At 35.1% G+C, this 21,143-nt stretch overlaps 1 protein-coding gene across 1 annotated transcript; it reads right to left on the bottom strand.

Moving 5' to 3' along the window:
• Positions 1-1,942: 1,942 nt before the first annotated feature.
• LOC133518224 (uncharacterized) lies at positions 1,943-20,389 on the bottom strand. Its single transcript, XM_061851855.1, has 16 exons — positions 19,957-20,389; positions 17,543-17,687; positions 16,975-17,131; positions 16,347-16,476; positions 14,620-14,751; positions 13,743-13,853; positions 13,318-13,423; positions 12,396-12,545; positions 9,525-9,541; positions 8,870-9,017; positions 7,965-8,124; positions 5,624-5,753; positions 4,703-4,834; positions 3,674-3,784; positions 3,471-3,573; positions 1,943-2,399 (listed from the first exon to the last, which is right to left on the bottom strand). Exons 2-16 carry the CDS (start codon positions 17,679-17,681, stop codon positions 2,248-2,250), a joined length of 1,878 nt encoding a protein of 625 aa, XP_061707839.1. The 5' UTR covers positions 17,682-17,687; positions 19,957-20,389; the 3' UTR covers positions 1,943-2,247.
• Positions 20,390-21,143: the final 754 nt, after the last annotated feature.

Here is a 21,143-nt window from a genome sequence, read left to right as displayed (position 1 = left end):
TGAATTAGTATTTTTATTATATTACTAAGCATGATAATATACCTCGAAATAGTTATATTAATTCTTTAGTAGTAATTTCATGTATAAGCCATAAAGATTTGGTTGTAACTTTTTTATGTGAATTTATTCATGAACCTCTTATTTGAATCAATTCGTGATAAATTTCAGCTCAGCTTCTAAGTTCGTAAGCTCGTGGCACCTGTTTCGGTATAAAGTTTTCCAGGGTAAGTGATAATAATTTGTTAATAATCTTACATATTTAACGGGTTTACTTAAGTACCTAAGGTGAACATAAGGACTAAATTATACTCGTCGACCTTAATGGTTGAATTATGTTAGCCTGTTACCTGAGTACTGGCCGTATGTTTTCATAGTTTATAATTTCATTATTACTTCAAAATGTGTTGTTTTTTCTTCTGTCAATGTTGTTAACGATTGTAATTAATAAATTATATCTTATTAAATATGTTAAAACCGGTCATTCACGTATTTTAGTCGAAAACGCTCGACATGATGGACTTCGAAATAAAATAAAAAAATGTTTCAGTCAGTACCGTGGAGTGTCGTCAAGAGCTTGCTTTGTCGGACCGGCGCAGACTGCGGGCCACAGCCGCAGCCCTCCGCGTCCGATGACTATCCGGACATTTAGGTAATCGCGCGTAAAGCACTTATTTGCACCGATTTTGTCGATCTTATTCGTAAATTTCGTATAGTTTGGACTGCTAGGTAATTTTGTATTACACATATCCTGGACTTCAACTTTAATTAACTACATTTTATTATTATAAATTTGAAGTTAATGAAAATTAGACGAAAATTAAACTAGTTAATAAATTTTTAAGTAATTAATCAGTTTGAATTTTCTCCAGAAATTACTTCAAAACAAGTGACAATTTCTCTGAAAACCGACATAATTTCAGCGTAAGTTTGATACTTAAACAATCTACAACATTTGCTGAAACTGTTCTTATACATCATTTTGTATAATTTACCACCATACTTTTTTGATAAATTTTTAAAAACTGTCCCTTCTCGTCACGTATTACCGGAGACGCACGCTTGCGACCTCATTATTAAAAGGCAAGATGAGAAGACGGGTTAAATAATAAACTTACTGTTCCGAAAAGACAGTAAATTTTACTGTTTTGAGTAGCTAAAATGTAGTGACCATTCGTTTATTTTTATCGTTTTTTCAATATTTATAATCCGTTTTTAGCATTAGAAAGAAGGTAAACGATTTTGACGTGGTTATTTATTGAAAAACACTTCAGAAAAATAAGTCACGGCAAATATGTCATAGTTATAAATAATATACGATCATTTACATTGTTCTTCTTCCTTATGTAATATTTACTAATTAACACGCTTTTATTAGGTCGACCTGTCGAACTATGTAATGGAATATAAGGTAAATAATTAAACCATCTTCCAAGGATCGTAGCGTCATGAAAATTGGCAGCTGTATGTAGTTCTGATGACAATACAATAATATGGTACTGTCGAACTGATCTGATGATGGGGTCGGAAGATATGAACTGGAACTTCATGATGGAACATCGTATCATAGCTGTGTTTGGATTTGTTAGAAAAGTCTTGTAATGAACTTTGACCAAGATTAGGTTTTATTTTTTTAACTATTAATTTAAATTTACAAAGCGCTTTTCAATAAAAAGACATGCCAAGATTGTTTACCTTTTTCCTAGTGCTAAATAAAACGGACTATATAAATGTTCAAACAGTTAACGTTACAATACAATACAAATACTCTTTATTGCACACCTCAATACAGAAACAGTACAAATAATACAACACATAAAGAAGAGGTAAACAACAGGCGGTCTTATCGCTACAAAGCGATCTCTTCCAGACAACCTTTAGGTAGCGGAATTAAAAATGTTATGTTATGTCAGTAGGTGTTCCAGATGCAATAAAAGAAGTCTAGCACACGTTACTGTTTTATATTTTACTGTTTTTAAAATATTTGTTGATATTGTATAAAGCAGTTAATTTTAATGAAAATCACTTTAATGTGCGCTCGATAGATCATATTTTTTTCAGATAGAACAAGAAACTAAAATTAAGTCTTATGTGAAAGGTAAAATTTAATTATTTATATGTAATCCAAACATTCTGTATTTATTTAATATAGCCTTTTTTTTTCAATTCATTAACTTTTGTAATCTTATTTTCCTGCGTGCATATATGACCTCCAATATACATTTTCAAATAAACTATAACTGGGAAAATTCAATCAATGTCGAGTTTTCTAAAGGAGCCGTCCGCGCCGAACATCTCCTCGGCCGTGCGCGGCTCTCCGGCGCGTCGCGACTCGTCTGTGCCGAGGGTCTCTTCCTGCTGCATCCATGACTTGTATTCTACCATTTTGTTCACCCATTTTTCTGTAAATTGAATTTCAAAACTTCATTCTGATTGGAACGTTCAACAACATCTAAAATACGGGCATAACAGGTTTCACGAAAATAATGTAAGAATTCAGTATATACTTAATATAAGCTAGCTAATTTATTTGAATATTATTATAATTTCTTAATTACGAATTCTTCCATGACGAATTCATACCCATATGCTTATGTGGGTGCACCGAATGCCACTGAACCACTTGCGAAAAGGGTATGCAATGATTACATTTCTTCTTCCTCGCGTTGTCCCGGCATTTTGCCACGGCTCATGGGAGCCTGGGGTCCGCTTGACAACTAATCCCAAGATGTGGCGTAGGCACTAGTTTTTACGAAAGCGACTGCCATCTGACCTTCCAACCCAGAGGATAAACTAGGCCTTGTTGGGATTAGTCCGGTTTCCTCACGATGTTTTCCTTCACCGAAAAGCGACTGGTAAATATCAAATGATATTTCGTACATAAATTCCGAAAAACTCATTGGTACGAGCCGGGGTTTGAACCCGCGACCTCCGGATTGCAAGTCGCACGCTCTTACCGCTAGGCCACCAGCGCTTCTCTTCTGCATGCAATGATTACATTTGTGGTTTTAAAACTCCCATCGGTGTTTCGACTTTCGACGCACATAAATAGACGCAAACATCGAGTCTTCGTAGTCTCCATGGTGCGAATTCGTAATGTAAAATATTAAGAAACTGGGTCCATATTTGCTCACGAAACAAATTTCGTTTCGATATTACCCGTAATAGTGATACCGACTTGTGATCATAATAACTTTACCATACAACTACGACCACTAACTACAACTCTTTCACGAATCACGAATGAATGTATGACAGCTTCTAACATGCGTGCAAACTTTGGAACAATTTAAAAATTCGTATAAAGTTGATATGCGTTAAATATTTATTGAAAAAATACAATGAGTCACAGTGAGATAAATCATAATACATATTTGTTTACTCGTGGCATTGTTGAATTCACCATTCTCTTTAAAGGCATCATCTAAAATTAGCTTTTACCTGTCAGTAGCATTATTGGGTTTGAATCTTACCTGTTATTTCCGCAATACTTCCGCCATTGCCTCCGTATTCTATTGGTAATGATTCTTGTGGTACGAATTCCCTTAATTCTTCGTATTTTTTGTGTATCTTCAACTTAAAAAAGAAATAAAGACATATTACAATGAATCTACACGTACATGAATCAAATATGATTGTGATTACTTGATTAGGTACTTATTGGTGCTGTAATTACCCTGTCTCTAGCTTTTGCATTTAGAAGTCCTTTGATTAATTGAAAAATGGCTTCAATGCCAGCGGGCAAGTTCACGTGATGGCTGCCTTTTAACCGTAGAGGCATTGATTCCTGCAAATGTTAACGAATGCTTAGGTTAGGATAGGTTAGATTAGATAAGGTATCTAAACCGCGGAATCAATGTAAAAATAAAACTAAATCTCTGAAACTGCTTCCGAATCCCGTGTCTAGATCTCTTTCGTATTTTCTGTTCCCAAAACCTAAGCTATTTTGGTGTAATGAAGGGCAAATTAAAGTAAGAGTAAGGTTAATAATCTGGTAACTCGTATACGTAGAGGGCGTTCCACTGTCTCATTTAAAAGTCACAGAAAATCTCGTGTGCGCATCGGAAGTTATTCAAGAAGTCACGATGTTCATAATTATGTGACTATTTATGTAAGTTTTCTTCAAAATTTGCAAACCATTTTGGGACCACTCATTCATTTCAGATTAAGCTAAAATTGAGAATACTTATGAAAGATCGATGACAATGTACTATTATTATGATATTGAGCTGATCTGATGATGGAGACCGGACTAGGCCATAGGAGCTCTGTGATAAATAACGCAAAATGAAAAAAAAAAACTATTTCATTTATGATAAAATTTACAGTATATTTTATAAATTACAATATTACTGAAAATATAAAGATTATCATGCAAAATAAATTGTAATATCCACAATTCCGAACGTGTCTTCGAAAATATTTTTTCAAAGAAAATTCTGGATTGTGCTGTCAACGTATGTTTGTTACTTATTTGCATAATATTCTTTCACTGAAATTACTTTCGCATTATTTTTGTGTTTTATTGCCATAATGAAATTAATTCTTGTATACCTAAAGAATACGTGCGTAAAAAAGTGATGAAGAAGGATAAAAACGTTTCTCACTGGTAACGTGTGCTACACGAGTTCAAAGTTATTTACATCTCGTGCTTTAGATTCCCTTGCTAGGCCCAAGATTCTAAATTATATTCTCTTTTACATACTTGGCTAACAGCTACTATTTTCTTGAGTAATGTCGGGTTGGCCTGTGCCAAGTGAGCCATTGTGACTCCTTGGTAATCTACCACGATCTTCGTTCCCATGACTGTCGCCGCATCGCTTTCAACGACCACAATCTGAAAACATTATTATTGTAAACGTTAGTATTGAAAAAAAGCGGTGGCAGCCGAGTGGATATGACGTCCGACTTTCAATCCGGAGGTCGCGGGTTCAAATCCTGGCTCGTACTACCAATGAGTTTTTCGGAACTTATATACGAAATGTCGTTTGATATTTACCACTAGCTTTTCGGTGAAGGAAAACATCGTGAGGAAACCTGCATACATCTGCGAGGAAATTCATAGGTGTATGTGTATAGTCCCCAATCCGCATTGGGCTAGCGTGGGGACTATAGCCCGAGCCATCTCGCGCATGAGAGGAGGCCTGTGCCCGGCTGTGGGACGTATATAGGCTGAATTATTATAATATATAGTATTGAAATGTAATAATATGTAGTTATTTTGTATTTTAACATTTCAATGGGTACCTACGTAGTAAATAAATGAATTTCTTTGATAATCTAATTAGATACCTGTTATACCCATTTTTTATCGAACGTCTGTTAAATTAAAAAAAAAAAACCTATCTGTTTGCCTGTAACCTCTTCACGCTTAAACCGCTGAACTGATTTAGATGATATTTGGTAACTATAGATATATTTTGAGTCCAGGGGCAGGATATAAGTAGGTATGTTAGTTTTTATTACGGAAATCATTATTATTCATAGACTTAATTATTACATATTAGTTTATTTATACATCTTATTTTATTTTATTTATACATATTAGTAGGTACGTAAAATAAAGGACCTCACTCTGGTCCAGACGTATAATTAATTTATACGTCTGGACAAAATAATCACTTACTTGCACCAAATAAATCAAGATACACATGATGTCGGCTACATTATGTGTGTTAGGGTGGTAGGAGCCTGGGCGGATGAGTATAATGCGAGGCGACAACTTTTGAATCGCCTCGGGAAGGATGACAACAGTTCTGAAATATAATGTTCCAGATAAGAAACGGCCTCCTAGCCTAGTCGGTAGTGGCCCTGCCTACGAAGCAGGCGGTCCCCGGTTCGAATTTTGATGAGGGTGTTTATTTGTCACAGATTGGTCCCGAGTTATTGATGTTTCCATGTATTTAAGTTGTTATCTATATCTATTTATCCATTATGGTGTGTTTTAAACACGGTGTGTTTTTATTGAATTCCGTTAACTCCAGGGTATGGGTATTAATTACCAAAAAAAAATGTTTTTCTTTTTTTTTAAGTAATTACTTAAATTATGAATACAGCGTTGTTGGAACACGGGGATTACATTTAATTCAGCCAAACAATAGAATCGGAAAAACAAATTATTGATTATCTCCGAAATGGAGTTAATTAGAATACCAGTGTTTTTGAGAAAGTTACTTAAATTAAGCTCAGGAATGCATTTCTATACCCACAACACAAGCCTTAATGAGCTTACTGGGACTAGGTTGATTTGTGTAAGATTTTCCCATAGTAATTATTAATTATTTAATTGTATCTCCTTGGATTTCACGGGCCTATAAATCCCGGTCTTTTGATAGGCTTGCGTGGGGATATAGATCCAACACGTAGAGGCCCCTTGGAGAGCTTAAATGTCATGCACTTTCACTTGCTGGAACCCGTTCACAGGACCAACAATGGGTACCTAATGATTCTCCGACAATTAATTCGCAGATTATCGATTCACAGACAACGATTCGCCGAACATCGTTTCGCAGAGTGATTCATTTGTAGAGTAACTTTTGGTCGACTAACGTTACGCAGAGTCTTGGTTCACATACAGTTCAGTTCGTTTCTGTGTAAACAAGCAGAACTATTATTGGACGATTTTTATTTGGCAGAGTAATCTTTTCGTTTAAGGAATGTTTAGTCGAATAACGTTTCACATTTTATACATCGCTATTTTCGAAATAAAGTCATTTTACAAAAAAACTGACTTAAGAAAAGATGAAATAAAATATTGACCTTTTTTAAGTATATGCGTTAAGCATAGTTTAGATTTCAATCAGTGTTTAACTTAAATATGAACAAAAGCGTAGGTATTGTACAAACAGCAACACTCTTGACTGTCGACCGGTGGACCTTATGCCTTTTGTAATAAGATCCACCGATGGACAGCTACAGTGTGGGCCATCGTACCTATGCAATATTGGTTTTGTAATATCTAGACGACCGCGCCTTGCTCTGGTCAAAAATGTGTGTTTTCCCAGAGATACGACCTAATTAGATCGATTTTTCGCCCCCCCAAAAACCCCCATATAGCACATTTCATCGAAATCGTTAGAGCCGATCCGAGATCCCCGAAATGTATAAATATATATATATATATACAAGAATTGCTCCTTTCAAGGCATAAAATTTTATGGTCATTTGTGTTAATGAAAATAAGTATATAATTAAATTTATCAAAACCATGTTTATCAGACTCAATCTAAAAGTTGTTGTGTAGGTTAGTCATGTCCTAGTCTAGCCATAAAGAGCGAAGTTTTGTTAATCAATATTAATGCCAAGTGATTATTCGACCTATTGTGTTTCGACCAATAGTTTCTCGGGTAATTGTGAGAGTTACTAAATGATTATTCTACGAAAAGTAAATATGCGTATTCAATGTTCTGCGTATTGACTACTCGTGCAAACGACTATTATGCGTAATGACATTCTGCCAATCGTTACTCGGCCAAAGAACCCGTCTGCAAATCGTTGTCGGCGAATCGAAAATCGGCGTATTGTTTGTCGGAAAATCAATAGGGCACCGGTCCGTGGGGTCGTTACTCCCCAACAGTATCTGTGGTGCAATTAATCTGCAGGGCAGCTTGTGGTGAGAGCTGCCCTGCAGATTAATTCAATCTGCAGATTAATTATTTAATTTTTATTAAATGTGTAATATGAAATCCATTAAGGCAATTTAATAGGTATAACGAACAAATAAACAGTTATATTATCTTATAAACGTAGCTCAGATAGATCATCGCAAAATAGTTCTAACTCGAAAATAGAACAAGATGTTATAAAGTCGTGTTATTTACAGTGTTTTTTTTATTAATTTCTAAATTTTCTAATATTGTAGAAACCAATAATTATCCAAAAATTGCGTCTTTTTCTATTACCGCATTTGTTTTTGCGATAATCTGACCGAGCTCTGTTTGGATAACAATAATTCTGATACAACTAACCCAAGTCGGAGAAACTCCAGAAACTTATTTTCAGTGGGCTTTAGGCGAAGAGTCACATCAGGTGCTGTTGTTCTCAACGTGTAATATAAATCCAATTTCTTCTTAACTCGTTCCAGACTGAATTTGCAGCCTCTCAGGACTGCTACCAACCACTGATCATCTATAAATAACAAATCAATACTGCATAAGTTTCTGGGGACCTATTATGCCCCACCACACATAACAACACAAACAAACAAATAACAACGAAGTCGTGGCTCCGGGCGCCGTGTACACTCTTGGCGACGGTCCGTCGAGAGTGACGAGCTACGAGCGGTCGGGCTGAACAGGAGCGAGGCCAGAAGGGCCGAGGCTGAAGGTAGGAAGGCGTGACGCGAACTTGTGAAGGCCCTCTGCACCTCTGGGGTGCTTTAGGACAACAACAACAACACATAACAACCGTAAGTGACATTGAACAAAAAACATATTTTGGTAATTAGATATTGCGCGAGATGAGTTTAAGAATAATGAGTATAATGAGACTTATGGTCCTTAAGCATGGGGGGGGGGGGTTGTTAATACTCCGCCGGACAACATGACTGTCCACTGTGACAGTTGTATATAACCTTATAACAAAAGTGCTTAAACATAATGGCGGCAGTTTCAGCACCTGAGAATAACGAGTCGAATAGGCCTTCGAATAACTGTGACAACATTCACCGTGCCGAAGCATAACTTGATCTGAGCCTGATGATTACTTAGATATAGTAAATCTTAATTACGTACCTACACTAAACACCTTTTAGTTGGCCCTTTCTTATCTGTAGGACTTTCTATTTTCTCTTTGATTGTGTCGTCGTATTCATAATAATAAAATCTGATCGATATTTATCATTTACAAACAGTACGATAAGTAAAGCACGTACCCGTCCGAGCCTTCAAATGTGGCTGCTTTGTAATCCACTCCTTCAAGTGTTGCACATCTTCTTGTAACCTTTTTGGATTTTCACTCAACTCGTCTTTAGCTATCTTAGCTAAATTGGGGGGCAGTTCACGAATCATCTTCGTGTAATACTGGAAATAAAAGAAAAATGAAAATTATCGTGAAGTGCAATAAAGATTTTAAATTATGATTTTTTTAGGGTTGCTTAAGAATTGTACGGTACCACTATTGTAGATTTAATCTACACCGTGTTTTTTTTTTCAGTTAATTTCAAGGGTGGATTCCTTAGCTTAAATTAAGTAACTTTCTCAAAGACACCGGTCTTCTAATTAACTCCATTTCGGAGATAATCAATAATTTATTTTTATTAAATAAGGCCCTTACGATCGTGAACACCGGCCTTAGGGCCTGTTTACATATTTATTAGTGTTTAGTAAGTGTTAATACATTTGCTACTAAACGTAAGTACTATCTCGGACGATCGATGTTCGAAATGACATTGATATGTCACAGTTCTTCATTTTAAAACACCGCTATATGCTTACCTTATCCTATTTTTATTAAAATGCAAAAAATAAAATATAATTTTTTTTTGAGAAGAACTACGGCATTTAAAACCGTTAACTACGTATACTCACATGACAAAAAACTACGACTTCTGGTAGGTAACATCGCCCACACTTTTAACTATCCATCGGTGGACCTTATTACAAAAGGCATAAGGTTCACCGATGCACAGTTAATAGTGTTGATGTTTGAACTGTTTTTATATGATAATACAATAAACTTTTAACGATATAAACGTACAAGCACATATAGGTATAAACAGATCGCTTATTTTTTAGAAAACTTACAATTGACCAAAATTATTCGCGTATCACTATCGACCGCGGTGTTTGCCGGTGTGTATCGACTAACTGATAAATATTAAGATTGCTATCGTTATCAAATGTAGGCTGGCTGACAGCAGTAAATATGTTCTGTTTGAATCCAAGAACGTGCCAATGTCGAGGTATTTACATTGTTTCAGTTTTTCTGTTCGCAGATTTGCAACCCAGTACAGAGGATAGGTTACAATAGTGTTGGTTAATTGTTATAGATTTAAAACTTTGCGCGTGTAGTTGTGTATTTGCAAAACAAACGCATAAGCATAATAATCCAGTAACTTTGTCGACTTTTGTAATGGGGTTCGTTTGCGTCAAATCCGGTAGTTTTGCAGACTTGTTTATAATGTTACCTTAATGAATAATCCAAGTTTGTAAACTCGACTGCCAAACGCAACTTTGTCAAAAAACGAAAAAATGGCAATAATTTCGTTTTTTTTTAGATTTGCGCGATTATAACCCTAAAGGACTAGTTTTTGATATTACCTTCTCGGGTTGTTTTCAAAGTAGACGAAATTTGCTACAGTACGAGACTAGAATTGTTTCTGTAGACTTAATAGTTTCCGAAATATTTAAAGCTTTTCAAAGTTTATAAAAGAGCAACCTGCCCTAGCAGCTTAGAGCAGGACGAAATATAGCATATATTGGACCTGGTGAGCTGACCCGTTCCCCCCTCTTTTTGGGGTAGGAACGGTACAATTTTTTAGCTACCGGGCCTAATCAGCTTTATTTGACCTAAGGAACAATCGTGCCAAACAGCATCGCCAGAAACAAAAGTGCATACTCACTGCACTTGCACACCCTACTAATTCAAGTTCGAAAAAATTGTAAAGGCTGTAGCCGTATTTCTATACAAAATTAGCCTTACAATCAAATGTTCTAGTTATTTTATTTTTAGATACTCCTTGTAGGCAAAGCTCTGTTCCCAAAAGAAGAACCATGTACACTTGTCAGTTTTCATAATATGGCGGTTTGTTTTTTTTTTTCACTTTTTAATTATTTTCTTGAATTTGGTCTTTGCGATTTATTTGATTTTTTGGTAGGCTATTAAAACTCATCACAACAAAAAATATTATCTGAAACTAGTTCAAATATATGTCATAATAATGGAAACCATAATTTGTCAATTTTTTTTTTTTTGGTCTGGTATAGCGGCACCTACAGTTTATCTTATACCTTTAAACGAGCAATTCTTGTATATTTCTGTGTTCTCGGAAACGGCTCTAACGATTTCGCTGAAATTTGGTATACGGGGGTTTTTGGGGGTATACAATCGATCTAGATTAGTCTTATGTTTGGGAAAACGCGTGTTTTCGAGTTTTTATGCATTTTTCTTTCGACGCAGAATATGGTCGCTAATTTCGTGCTGCCGGCCACTGTCCGTCTGCTCCAGCGGGTTAGGACGCGGACGGCTAGAAACGAGTGTTACGGGTTCGAATCTCGCCCGGTGACTAACTTTTTTTTTTATGTTTGCAAGTTTATATATATTTTTTTTAATTTTTATTGTTTTAGACAAGTTTAATTTACTAAAAAAATGTATTTAAGATTATCACCTATACACCACCATATTACAATAAATAGTTAGAACCGAGCAAAGCTCGGTTGCCCAGGTACTATTTCATGAATTGGCCATCCATAGACCTACTACATATATTAAAATCAAAATATTAGCTTTGATACTTCATGCCAGAAACAAACTACAAATAAAATTATTCCTTTCTTGTTTCAATGTTTTTACAGGATTGCTTTAATTACTTGTATGAACGAAATTAAATGTACCCAAACAGCTAAGAAACATATTTATTTCATCACTTATTATAAATAATAAGAGAGATGCCTCTGGTGACCAGAGGGCTAGCAGCTAGTTCGGCCAGAGACTAAGTCTTGACTTAACATTCAAGAGGTAATGCTGCCAGTCTTCTGGGCACCATTACCCATAACACATAACAGCGACCTAGGGAGCTTTTTTTTACTTATAAGTTAATTTTAAGTTTTAAAATAGTTAGTTTTATTAATTAGTTAACTCATTAAATTTAAAATTTCATTATATATTTTCATTTTATGTCCCCTCTTTAGTCATAGTATGTTTTTACAATTTTTCTATTTAATTTGTTATAAAACAAATTAATCTAAATCGTGACTAAATAAATATACTCTATCTAACAGTATAAAAAAAATTAATAGTTTATTTCCTTATTAATACCTACATCGTAAACGGGCCGATTTTTAATTTTTTCGTTTTTTTCTTCAGATGTTATTAAATATGGTGAATAGATAGAGTTCCCTATTAAGCGCAATTTTATCGTAAGTATGTCCTAAAAAATCTTCCTCTGAGGTACGAAACCGTATGGAATTATCATGACTCAACGGAAAATCACCTTTTTTTGGGACAAAGTGGGATTTCGTGGTTTTTCCGCATAGACTTACCAAAGTTTATCAAAATCTAAGGAAAAAAAACATCAACCAACATAAATCATATTTTATTTGGAACTAAGTAGTTACCTATTATCTACCTGTGATAAGTGGCTCGTTCCTTCATTTATATTAATCACAATGTGTACGGGAAAATAAACACAACTACAATTTTAGATTTTATTTACAGGATTGTACTACTTAGAGTAAATTAGTCAAACTGCAGTTGTCTAAAGGAACCCTCGACTCCGAACATGTCCTCGGCCGTGTTCGGCTTGCCGGGCCGCTTGCTCTCGTCCGATCCATACTGCAGGTCTTCATCTAACCAGGCGCCGTACTCCTCGACCTTCTTTATCCAATATTCTGAACAAATATTAAAATAAGATATATTATGGTAAGATAAAAAATATGCTATATTTTCTAAGCGGTTTAAACCTACCAAAAAGGCATCCCCATGACGGGGTTTCCCCTTTAAAGCTAAATGTAAATGTATTTTTTTCCTTTTTACAAATCAATTACAGAATTTTGCATTTATTGATAATGGTTGACGACTTTATATACTAATCTAATGCGGTTCATAACGTCAGTAAGAATTGACATGAATAATATTGTCATTATCATGTCATCATTATATTCCTGTTTTGATATAGTTTCAGAACCCCTAGTGTACATTTATTCGATAGCGATTTTGACTTTCCAAAACGTGCCGCTTGACGCGCTGTTTCTAAATCCCATACAAAATGAGACTTAACGCAAACGCGTACGTCACGTTTCGCTATCGAATAAATTTACACTAGAGGTACAGTCACTAGCAACACTGTCAGTAGTGATGTCATTATTTAAGGTTATTAGTTACTGACGGTCTCTGGCCTGCATTATGGTGACGGCACTAATGGTGCCTTCTTACCACAAATCGTTAACACTTAGGCTAGCGTTTCCTGAGGCTCTTCGTTCAATTAGATATCAACACTTAAATTCATAAAAAAGGGATACTCGCACCTCCCACGAGTAGAAGCAGCGATAGCTCTGTAAGGAAAATTCTTTACAGGTAATTAATACGGTTTTGATAGGTGGTCAAATTATATGATTTGACTATTTAATGAATAACTAAGTCAACTAGCTGAAGGAAACTAACCGTTTATTTCTTGGAATGTTCCGCTGTTGCCTCCATATTCCGCTGGTAGTATTTCTTTTGGTACGTGTTTATACAATCCTTCATAATCTTTATTGTGGACATGTATCTTTAAAAAAATCAGGCAACTGTTACACTTTGGCAAATAATTTATGTCAGGTGAAGCTTAATAAACATACATAGCTACATATAGCATAGGTTGTATGAACCTATCATAAATCGGGATGTTTCAAATTAAAACTATAAGCAAGTAGAACGTTCCATTCTTAAAAAAAGCTTACTTATGATTCTCTTATAATTTCATAAAAAAGAAATAGTTTTTTTTTATTAATGATTACAATGTCATGCATATTATTTTAATTTAGGGGCGTATATGATTGCAAGCGTCGAGACTAGGATAATCCTGAATTAATAAGCAAAACACTTACTCTTTGCTTGAGTTTTTCATTCATAAAAGATTTCATTATGTTTAATACCGATTCGAAGAAGGATGGAGTGTTCAGATAATGACCTCCCTTAATTCGAGCAGGAACCGCATCCTGAAAATTGAAAAGTGCTTGTATAAACCGTTTTGTTCCCTAACCGTAGTTTTATTAATATACAATTGCTATAGCCGTTTTTGGTCCCCATCATCAAATCAGCTTGATGGAATTGTAGAAGGTATGGTTTTTTAGCTCAATCGGAAACAGAAAATTGGGTCAACTCGGGCCGTTCATTATAATTAGGCTGTCAAACACTATAGTATACGATTGAACAACTATATTAATAAAGATGAGGTCGACTTTTAAAATACCTACCTACCTGTTTCTTAATAGCTATCAGCAGGTAATCTTCATTTTTAGGGTTCCGTACCCAAAGGGTCAAATGGGACCCTATAACTGAGACTCCGCTGTCCGTCCGTCCGTCCGTCCGTCTGTCACCAGGCTGTATCTCATGAACCGTGATAGGCAGCCAATTAAAATTTCTACAGATTATGTATTTCTGTTGCCGCTATAACAACAAATACTAAAAACAGAATAAAATAAATATTTCTTTCCAATCTCGAGGTTCTCATCCAATCACCGAAGTTAAGCAACGTCGGGCGTGGTCAGTACTTGGATACCCATCCAACCGTTTTTATAGATAATGGCACGGAACCCTTCCTGTGCGAGTCCGACTCGCACTTGTACTCGACTCCATTTTTACTTATTCGAGCATTTTGTATCAATAAAAAATTCAATTAAAGATCGAAAAAAATATACTTGTGAGATGATAACAACAGTTAACAGTCACTGCTAGAAAGAAAGTACTTTATTGGTAACATACCTGGTTGGCAACAGTCATCTTCTTCATGAGTGAGGGCGTCATCTGCCCAAAGTGAGCCATCGTAGATCCCTCTAAATCTATAACGCTAACTGCACCAGATACCATGTATGAATCGTCTTCCATGTATGCAATCTGAAAAATATTTTATTATTCTTGATGAGTACATGTAGGTACATACATACATAGGTAGGTACATGATGTGTACATTTTTAATTTTTGATTGATGGGGTGTAGGTACACCCCAGGCCAAAGTATGGAAACAAGCTTATATTTATGACAATAAAAAAACTGTAATTTTCAATCGATGAATTTTTATGAAGACAATTTTATTTGTACAACATGTGAATTACAAGATGTTACATAAATTGGAAAACAAAGCACTCAAAATGATAATAGAACACTTTAAAATTCCGGTTACGATAATTGCCAGTTCAACATTTTGGCAATTAAAAAGGGCGATAGCTATCTGACATTTTCCGAATTTAATTTTTTTATCTTTTTTATAGTACGTATACAGGATCAAGGATGTAACAAAAATAGTGGAGATCCATTTAAGGACATATTCTATATCGTGTTCTGATTAGAAAAAAGTAGCAGAAAATCTTTTTTGAAGCGAATAATTTATTTTTTCGTCGGTCAAAGTTGGCCAACCCTCCATACACAGACCAAAAATCTTTTGCGTCAATTATTTTTTCTTCTTTTTCCTAATCAGAAACATGTTACCGATTATTTATTAGAATATAAGTATTTTTAATCTTTTAGGGTTGCCTAATGTATTTTTTTGATAACCAATGGACGATAATAATATCGTTGATTTCATACTTTTGGCCTGGGCAAGTATCTTCTGCAGGTAACTTTTCCCACACGATGCACTTCACTTAGGTAGGTGAGTAGGTACATTTCATAATGTATCGCATTTTTTTAAAAAGCCTTTATTATCCAAATGTATGTAAATATGTTTATTTAGTCACCTGCAATAATTTACGGGGTAAATATATATGTACGTCATACTGAGCAACTTTCACTATGGGACCAAACCCGAAATCGCGAATAAAAATTGCCTGTTCCATACATTTTGGCTGTCTGACCTTGACATTTTCTATGGAAGAGCAGATTTTTTTTCGCGATTTCGGAGTTGGTCCCTTAGTAAAAGTTGCTCAGTATGTATATTTAGTCCGTAAATTATTGCAGGTGACTAAATAAACAACCTGTATAACACTAGATTAGGCGCATGACACACTGCATCCGGTTCGCCGCTCCGACTTGCGAGCGGGATGTCGCTATAATACGCTCATAGCGTTTTCTCGCTCAAACTTCCGAGCGACGTGCGAATCGGATGCAGTGTGCCATGCGCCTATGTAATTTTTTTTTGTAATTATACAATGTTTTTTAATGATTCGTATTTAGTCTTGACAGAAATAATGTAATAAGTATAATTCTACTTGTAATTCTGGTGGGCCCTGTAACTCGAGAAAATAATTAAAACATATTGTTCTCCTCAAACGATAAAACTTTTTTTAAAACAACTTTTAAAAATTATGATGTGTTAAGACTTCCTATTTTTCATACAAATAAATTTTTAATAATCTTCAATATACGCTATCATCATTAACGCTTTAAACATTACAATATTCGCTGAAAAATGGTTGGTCAGTTTGAGGAGTATATTGCCCACTAATTATTACTTCTCTGTCACTGGGCCCACCCGGTATAGTCAAATATTTTACCTTCACGATAACACTAATCGTTGACATAATGTCAAGGATAGATATCTTGTTAGGATCATAATGACCAGGTCTCATTATGAAAACTCTAGGCGCCGTTGGACTTGCTAATTTCGGTATAATGGCAAACGTGCTGCAAACATACAACGTCTTTTTAGGTAAATTAAGTTAGTTTTCACATTGGATACGGAATTGCGGATTCACACGTCGCTCCGGTATCACTCGCACTCACATCGCTATATATGTGCATAGCGCTGTCTCGCTCATACACGGAAGGCGCGTGCGAATCCGCATCAGTGTGCAACCTGATAACCACGTCACCTGTTTCAGTTTTTTCACGAGGGAAAAAACAAGTAATTTTTCCAACAAGTTTTTACCATTGACATATATATCTGAGGACGGGCCTTACGAGCAATAAGAATGGGGCCAGTACAGCGGTGTCACGCAGACGAATTCAAGCTAATCGTGCAGTCTAACGCCGCAACGCGATTGGTTGATGAGTTCGCACCACGCGCGCGATTGGTCACGACTAGTTCCGTTAGACTGCACGATTGGCTCAAATTCGAGAGTGACACCACTGAACTATTGCTCGTAAGGCCCTTCCTTAGATATATATGTCAATGGTTTTTACCCAGTTTTGAGAATTTCTTTGAATTTCGGATCCCTGTGATGAAGTCTGAATAGCTCAGGAGCAATTGTCCTGACTGAATAGTGTAGATCCAATTTCTCTTTGGCCCGTTCTAGACTGAACTTAGATCCGCGCAGAAATGCTGCTAACCATTGGTCATCTGAAAATAACGTAGGTGTCGGGAATCGTGGGCGTATAATACAATATTCTACTTACAGTCTTTACTGAACAAGACTGATTACAAATCATAGCACATGTTACATTTCTTATCGTAAGCCACCCAGTTTAGAAGTTAAAATTATATATATATTTGGGGGGGGGGGGGGGGGGGGTAGTCCATACATGTACCTGTAGTCCAACAATTTATTTTTATTAAGTAAATACTTTTTAAAATAATCGCTTTGAAAGTCCAAATATATGTTTACTTATTGATAGGTAGACTAGATATACAGAAACAAAAGACACACTTCATTTAATGGTTATAGAGTTTACACTATAGTAAGTAAGTCTGCAGTTGTAGTGTGAGGAACTGTTCCGATTGCCCGGATTATTTAGATCGCCCTCGGATTACCTGTCCTAGCATTAAGGTGAGGCTGCTTGGCCAGCCATTCCTTGAGGTGTTGTATTCCATCTTGAAGCCGCTGCGGGTCTTCTCCTAGCTCTACGCGAGCCTTTTCTTGCAGCTCGGGAGACAAAGGTCGGACTGGCATTTTATCCTAAAATATAGGTCTTTTAAAAATATATTTAAATTGAGTAACATGCATTAAGTATTCTTTGAGAGCTTGTTACGTCGAATCCAGTGGCAAAACCGCCTTATTATCATATTTAAGCTTAGGTTTCTAAGTCATAAATACTTAAAGAATGTATTTCAAGTAGCCATATTTCATATTTCACCTTCACGCTTCACGACCATATTTATGATCTCTCACTTATTTCATTCATCCGTTCATTATGAACTTCATTATCTGTAATAAGTCTATAATGCTATGCTATTAGTTCAACAAATATTTTTCAATGAATTCGCAAAATATTAGGAGGGTACTCAAGGCAAAGGTAAGGTAAGGTAGGTTAAGGTTTGTAGAGTGAGAAGCTTGGCTCTATAAGAGATCTGATAACTTTTTGGCAGTGTGAGTCTTATGGTTTCGTCTTGGCAACATTTTACATGAAAATGTTTTTAGTGGGATACCTATAATAGATAAAAAAAATCAGGACTGTACTTTTTTCTCCACGGACAATTCTAACAACCCCAAACACAATTAGTTTGAGTTGTTTTATCAAAGAGTTCCCATGGCCCATGGCCACTTCCTGTCTCCGTCATCAGATCAGCTCCATGTCATAATAATATTGCATTATCATCTGATTTACATTTGTATGAAAAAGGAGGGTGGGCTAATTGGCCCCTTTGACCAATAAGGGCAAGCGATGTGTATGTCACTGGATAGGTTATTCTAAGTTGTAAAACTTTTACTATGTCAGATAGTCTCAATTTTTTGTGTGAAAAAAGTTACCGCCGCAAAAAGTAGTGTTACTTGAAACGTATAGTTTTTATTCGATACTAAGTACCTGTGTCGCAGGCCAAAAAGGTTTTGTTATTGTCGATGATTTTATGTCCCGATATTTTAGTTTTTTAATCGTTTTCTTATGTTTTTTGGCATTTTTTTAACAGTGATTTTACAAGTCTCGCCATCCAAAAATGCAGTAGTTACCTTTATAAAAAAAACTACGTATTAATATTTACGCAAACAATAAAAAATGCTGTCATTTTATGGTCTTCAACGGCAGTTCTTTTATCAAATAAAGCTTTCCGAAGGTAAATGCATAAGTTCGGATCCCTTTGTTTGGCATATTTATTGAAAGTCATAATGTAATGGTAGTCAGATTATCATTTGTCATAATTCTGAAACCGTTAACTTTTCAGGAATTTCCTTAGATTAACCTATAGATAGGTTAGGTTAGGTTAGGTTTATTTTATGCCAATCTTGAAAAGTTACGCGTTTCTGAGAAAAATAAAATGATACATTATATTATGACTTAAAACTTTATAGGAAACAATAGAGACCCGTATAAGTTACTATAAAAATACTGAAATCACTATAGATGCACCTATAATATAAGAGCGTTTTCACATTCTGTATGACCAAAAAGAAGTAAAAAAATAAAATAAAAAATACATTTTTATATTTATTTATTCCTTTAGTTATTGTTTATGCCCCACTCTCTAGTAACTTTCTCCAAGAGTCATCCGACATCCGATATCAGATCGGACTATGTGAAAAAGATCTAAGGATCCAGATTCCCATAATTAGACACTCAATGAAAACGTGACCAACTGTGAACAATCTTTAAGGAAATAATTTTCCAATACGGTCCATCCGTCTTTGAGAAATCGGGAATCAAGAACTTCCTCTTTTGAGATTTTAAAATCAGTGAAAAAATTAATAGATAACGTTCATTCGCTTAACTTTCACTTAAAATTTAAAAAAAGGACGGTACTCAACGTTCACTTAATACTTTCTTAAAGCTTATACATGATGCATTTTCATTTTTTTGCCACTTAGCACTAGTACACGTATGTGAGAAAGAGTATTACCTTCCAAAAGGATTCATAATACAATATAGTACACCAATACTCATAATAGATATAAAATTTTAAAAAATAAACAAAATTGGGCAATACGTATACTTTTCATAACTACGTCTTTTTGCAGTAAGGATGTGTGATGAAAGTTGCGCACTCGCACAAAGAAACTTATGCAAACATGTTAATATTTACCATAAAACAGTCCGAATCCGGGCCGAGGCTTCCGACACTTCGTTTTTTATGACGAGCGATCAGTGATCACGAGACACTTTTTATAAAAAACTGAAGAGCCAGGACCCGGAATGTTCTAGCCTGAGTCATCCTTTATAATCCAATATAGGAAGCAATAAACTGGAAATAAGTAATATAAAAAATGAGGCAAACCTTGTGAAATAGTTACCTACCTTAAATAAAGTTTTAACAACAGTTAAAAATAACAGCACAACGATTATTGTAAAATGTGATAGGAACACTAAGATTATAAATGGATCAACAAGCTTTGTTATAGCTGCCGATACCGCGCATTATCTCGCTGATAACCCTCCTTTCCTTTTAGTAATTGATATTTAGGACGAATTAAACTCGGACATAGTAATAAAAGAGTTTTTCTTGTAATTATTGTAGATAACTAACTACATATATATCTGATGGACCAGGAATTGCTTTTACAGAAAACGAAACAACAACGTATTAATAAATATAATAATTATAGTTATGTGTATGTAAATTCACAACTTTGAGACGTATTTAAGTAAGTACGTAAAAGCCACGTTATCATTCGTCGATATGCAGGATTTCTAAATACATCTTCAGCGCCTTCTTTACCATCTACAATAAATTAATTTGAGGATTTAGGAATATACACCGTGTTTTTATTGAATTTGGTTAACTTCGGGGTATCGGTAAGTACGTTTAAGGAAACTAAATGGCATAGTTAATTAAAAAAAAAAATTTTTTTTTAGTTTTTTTTACTATTTTTATTTTTATAAAAAGTAACTAAATGTTGCATATAGCGTTGTTGTAACACGGGCATTACATTTAACTCAACGAAACAATTGAAAACTGTGACATATCAATGTCATTTCGAACGTCGATCGTCCGAGATAGTACTTACGTTTAGTAGCAAATGTATGACCTCGCACTAAACACTAATCAATAAGTAAACAGGCCCTAAGGTAAGTGTACACGCTCGTAAGGGCCTTATAAGATAGAAATTAATGATTGATTATCTCCGAAATGGAGTTAATTAGAATATCGGTGTCTTTGAGAAAGTTACTTAATTTAAGCTCAGGAATGCACCCTCGAAATTAACGCAAATCAAAAAAAAACACGGTGTATATCTAAACATCCAAATATATAAAGTTTCTAAAATATCCTAATTAATATCAGCAAGCTATGATACTGAAAGTAATCATATTTTTAGATCCACCCCTTATTTTACCCCAGACCCTATTCATAAATGAGCTAATTATTTCGTTCTTGTCTACAATTACTAACAATATTATGTACGATACGTCGCGTAAGTCTAGACAAACATATGTATTATACGGGGTCTCTTTTTATAAAACCACAGACATGTATTTCTTTAAAT

Source organism: Cydia pomonella, chromosome 5 (assembly GCF_033807575.1).
Source record: "Cydia pomonella isolate Wapato2018A chromosome 5, ilCydPomo1, whole genome shotgun sequence".
Classification (NCBI taxonomy): domain Eukaryota; kingdom Metazoa; phylum Arthropoda; class Insecta; order Lepidoptera; family Tortricidae; genus Cydia; species Cydia pomonella.
The sequence above is the reverse complement of the archived record's forward strand: the minus strand, read 5'-3'. Positions and strand labels throughout refer to the sequence as shown.

Bases quoted from the DNA above. Each gene is read 5' to 3' on its own strand.
- LOC133518224 (XM_061851855.1), bottom strand. From the start codon at position 17,681: ATGCCAGTCCGACCTTTGTCTCCCGAGCTGCAAGAAAAGGCTCGCGTA. The intron at 13,424-13,742 runs GTAAGTGTTTTG...ATTTTTTTAAAG, and splicing joins ATGAAAAACTCAAGCAAAGA to ATACATGTCCACAATAAAGA. The intron at 3,574-3,673 runs GTAATTACAGCA...TTCTTTTTTAAG, and splicing joins ATGCAAAAGCTAGAGACAGG to TTGAAGATACACAAAAAATA.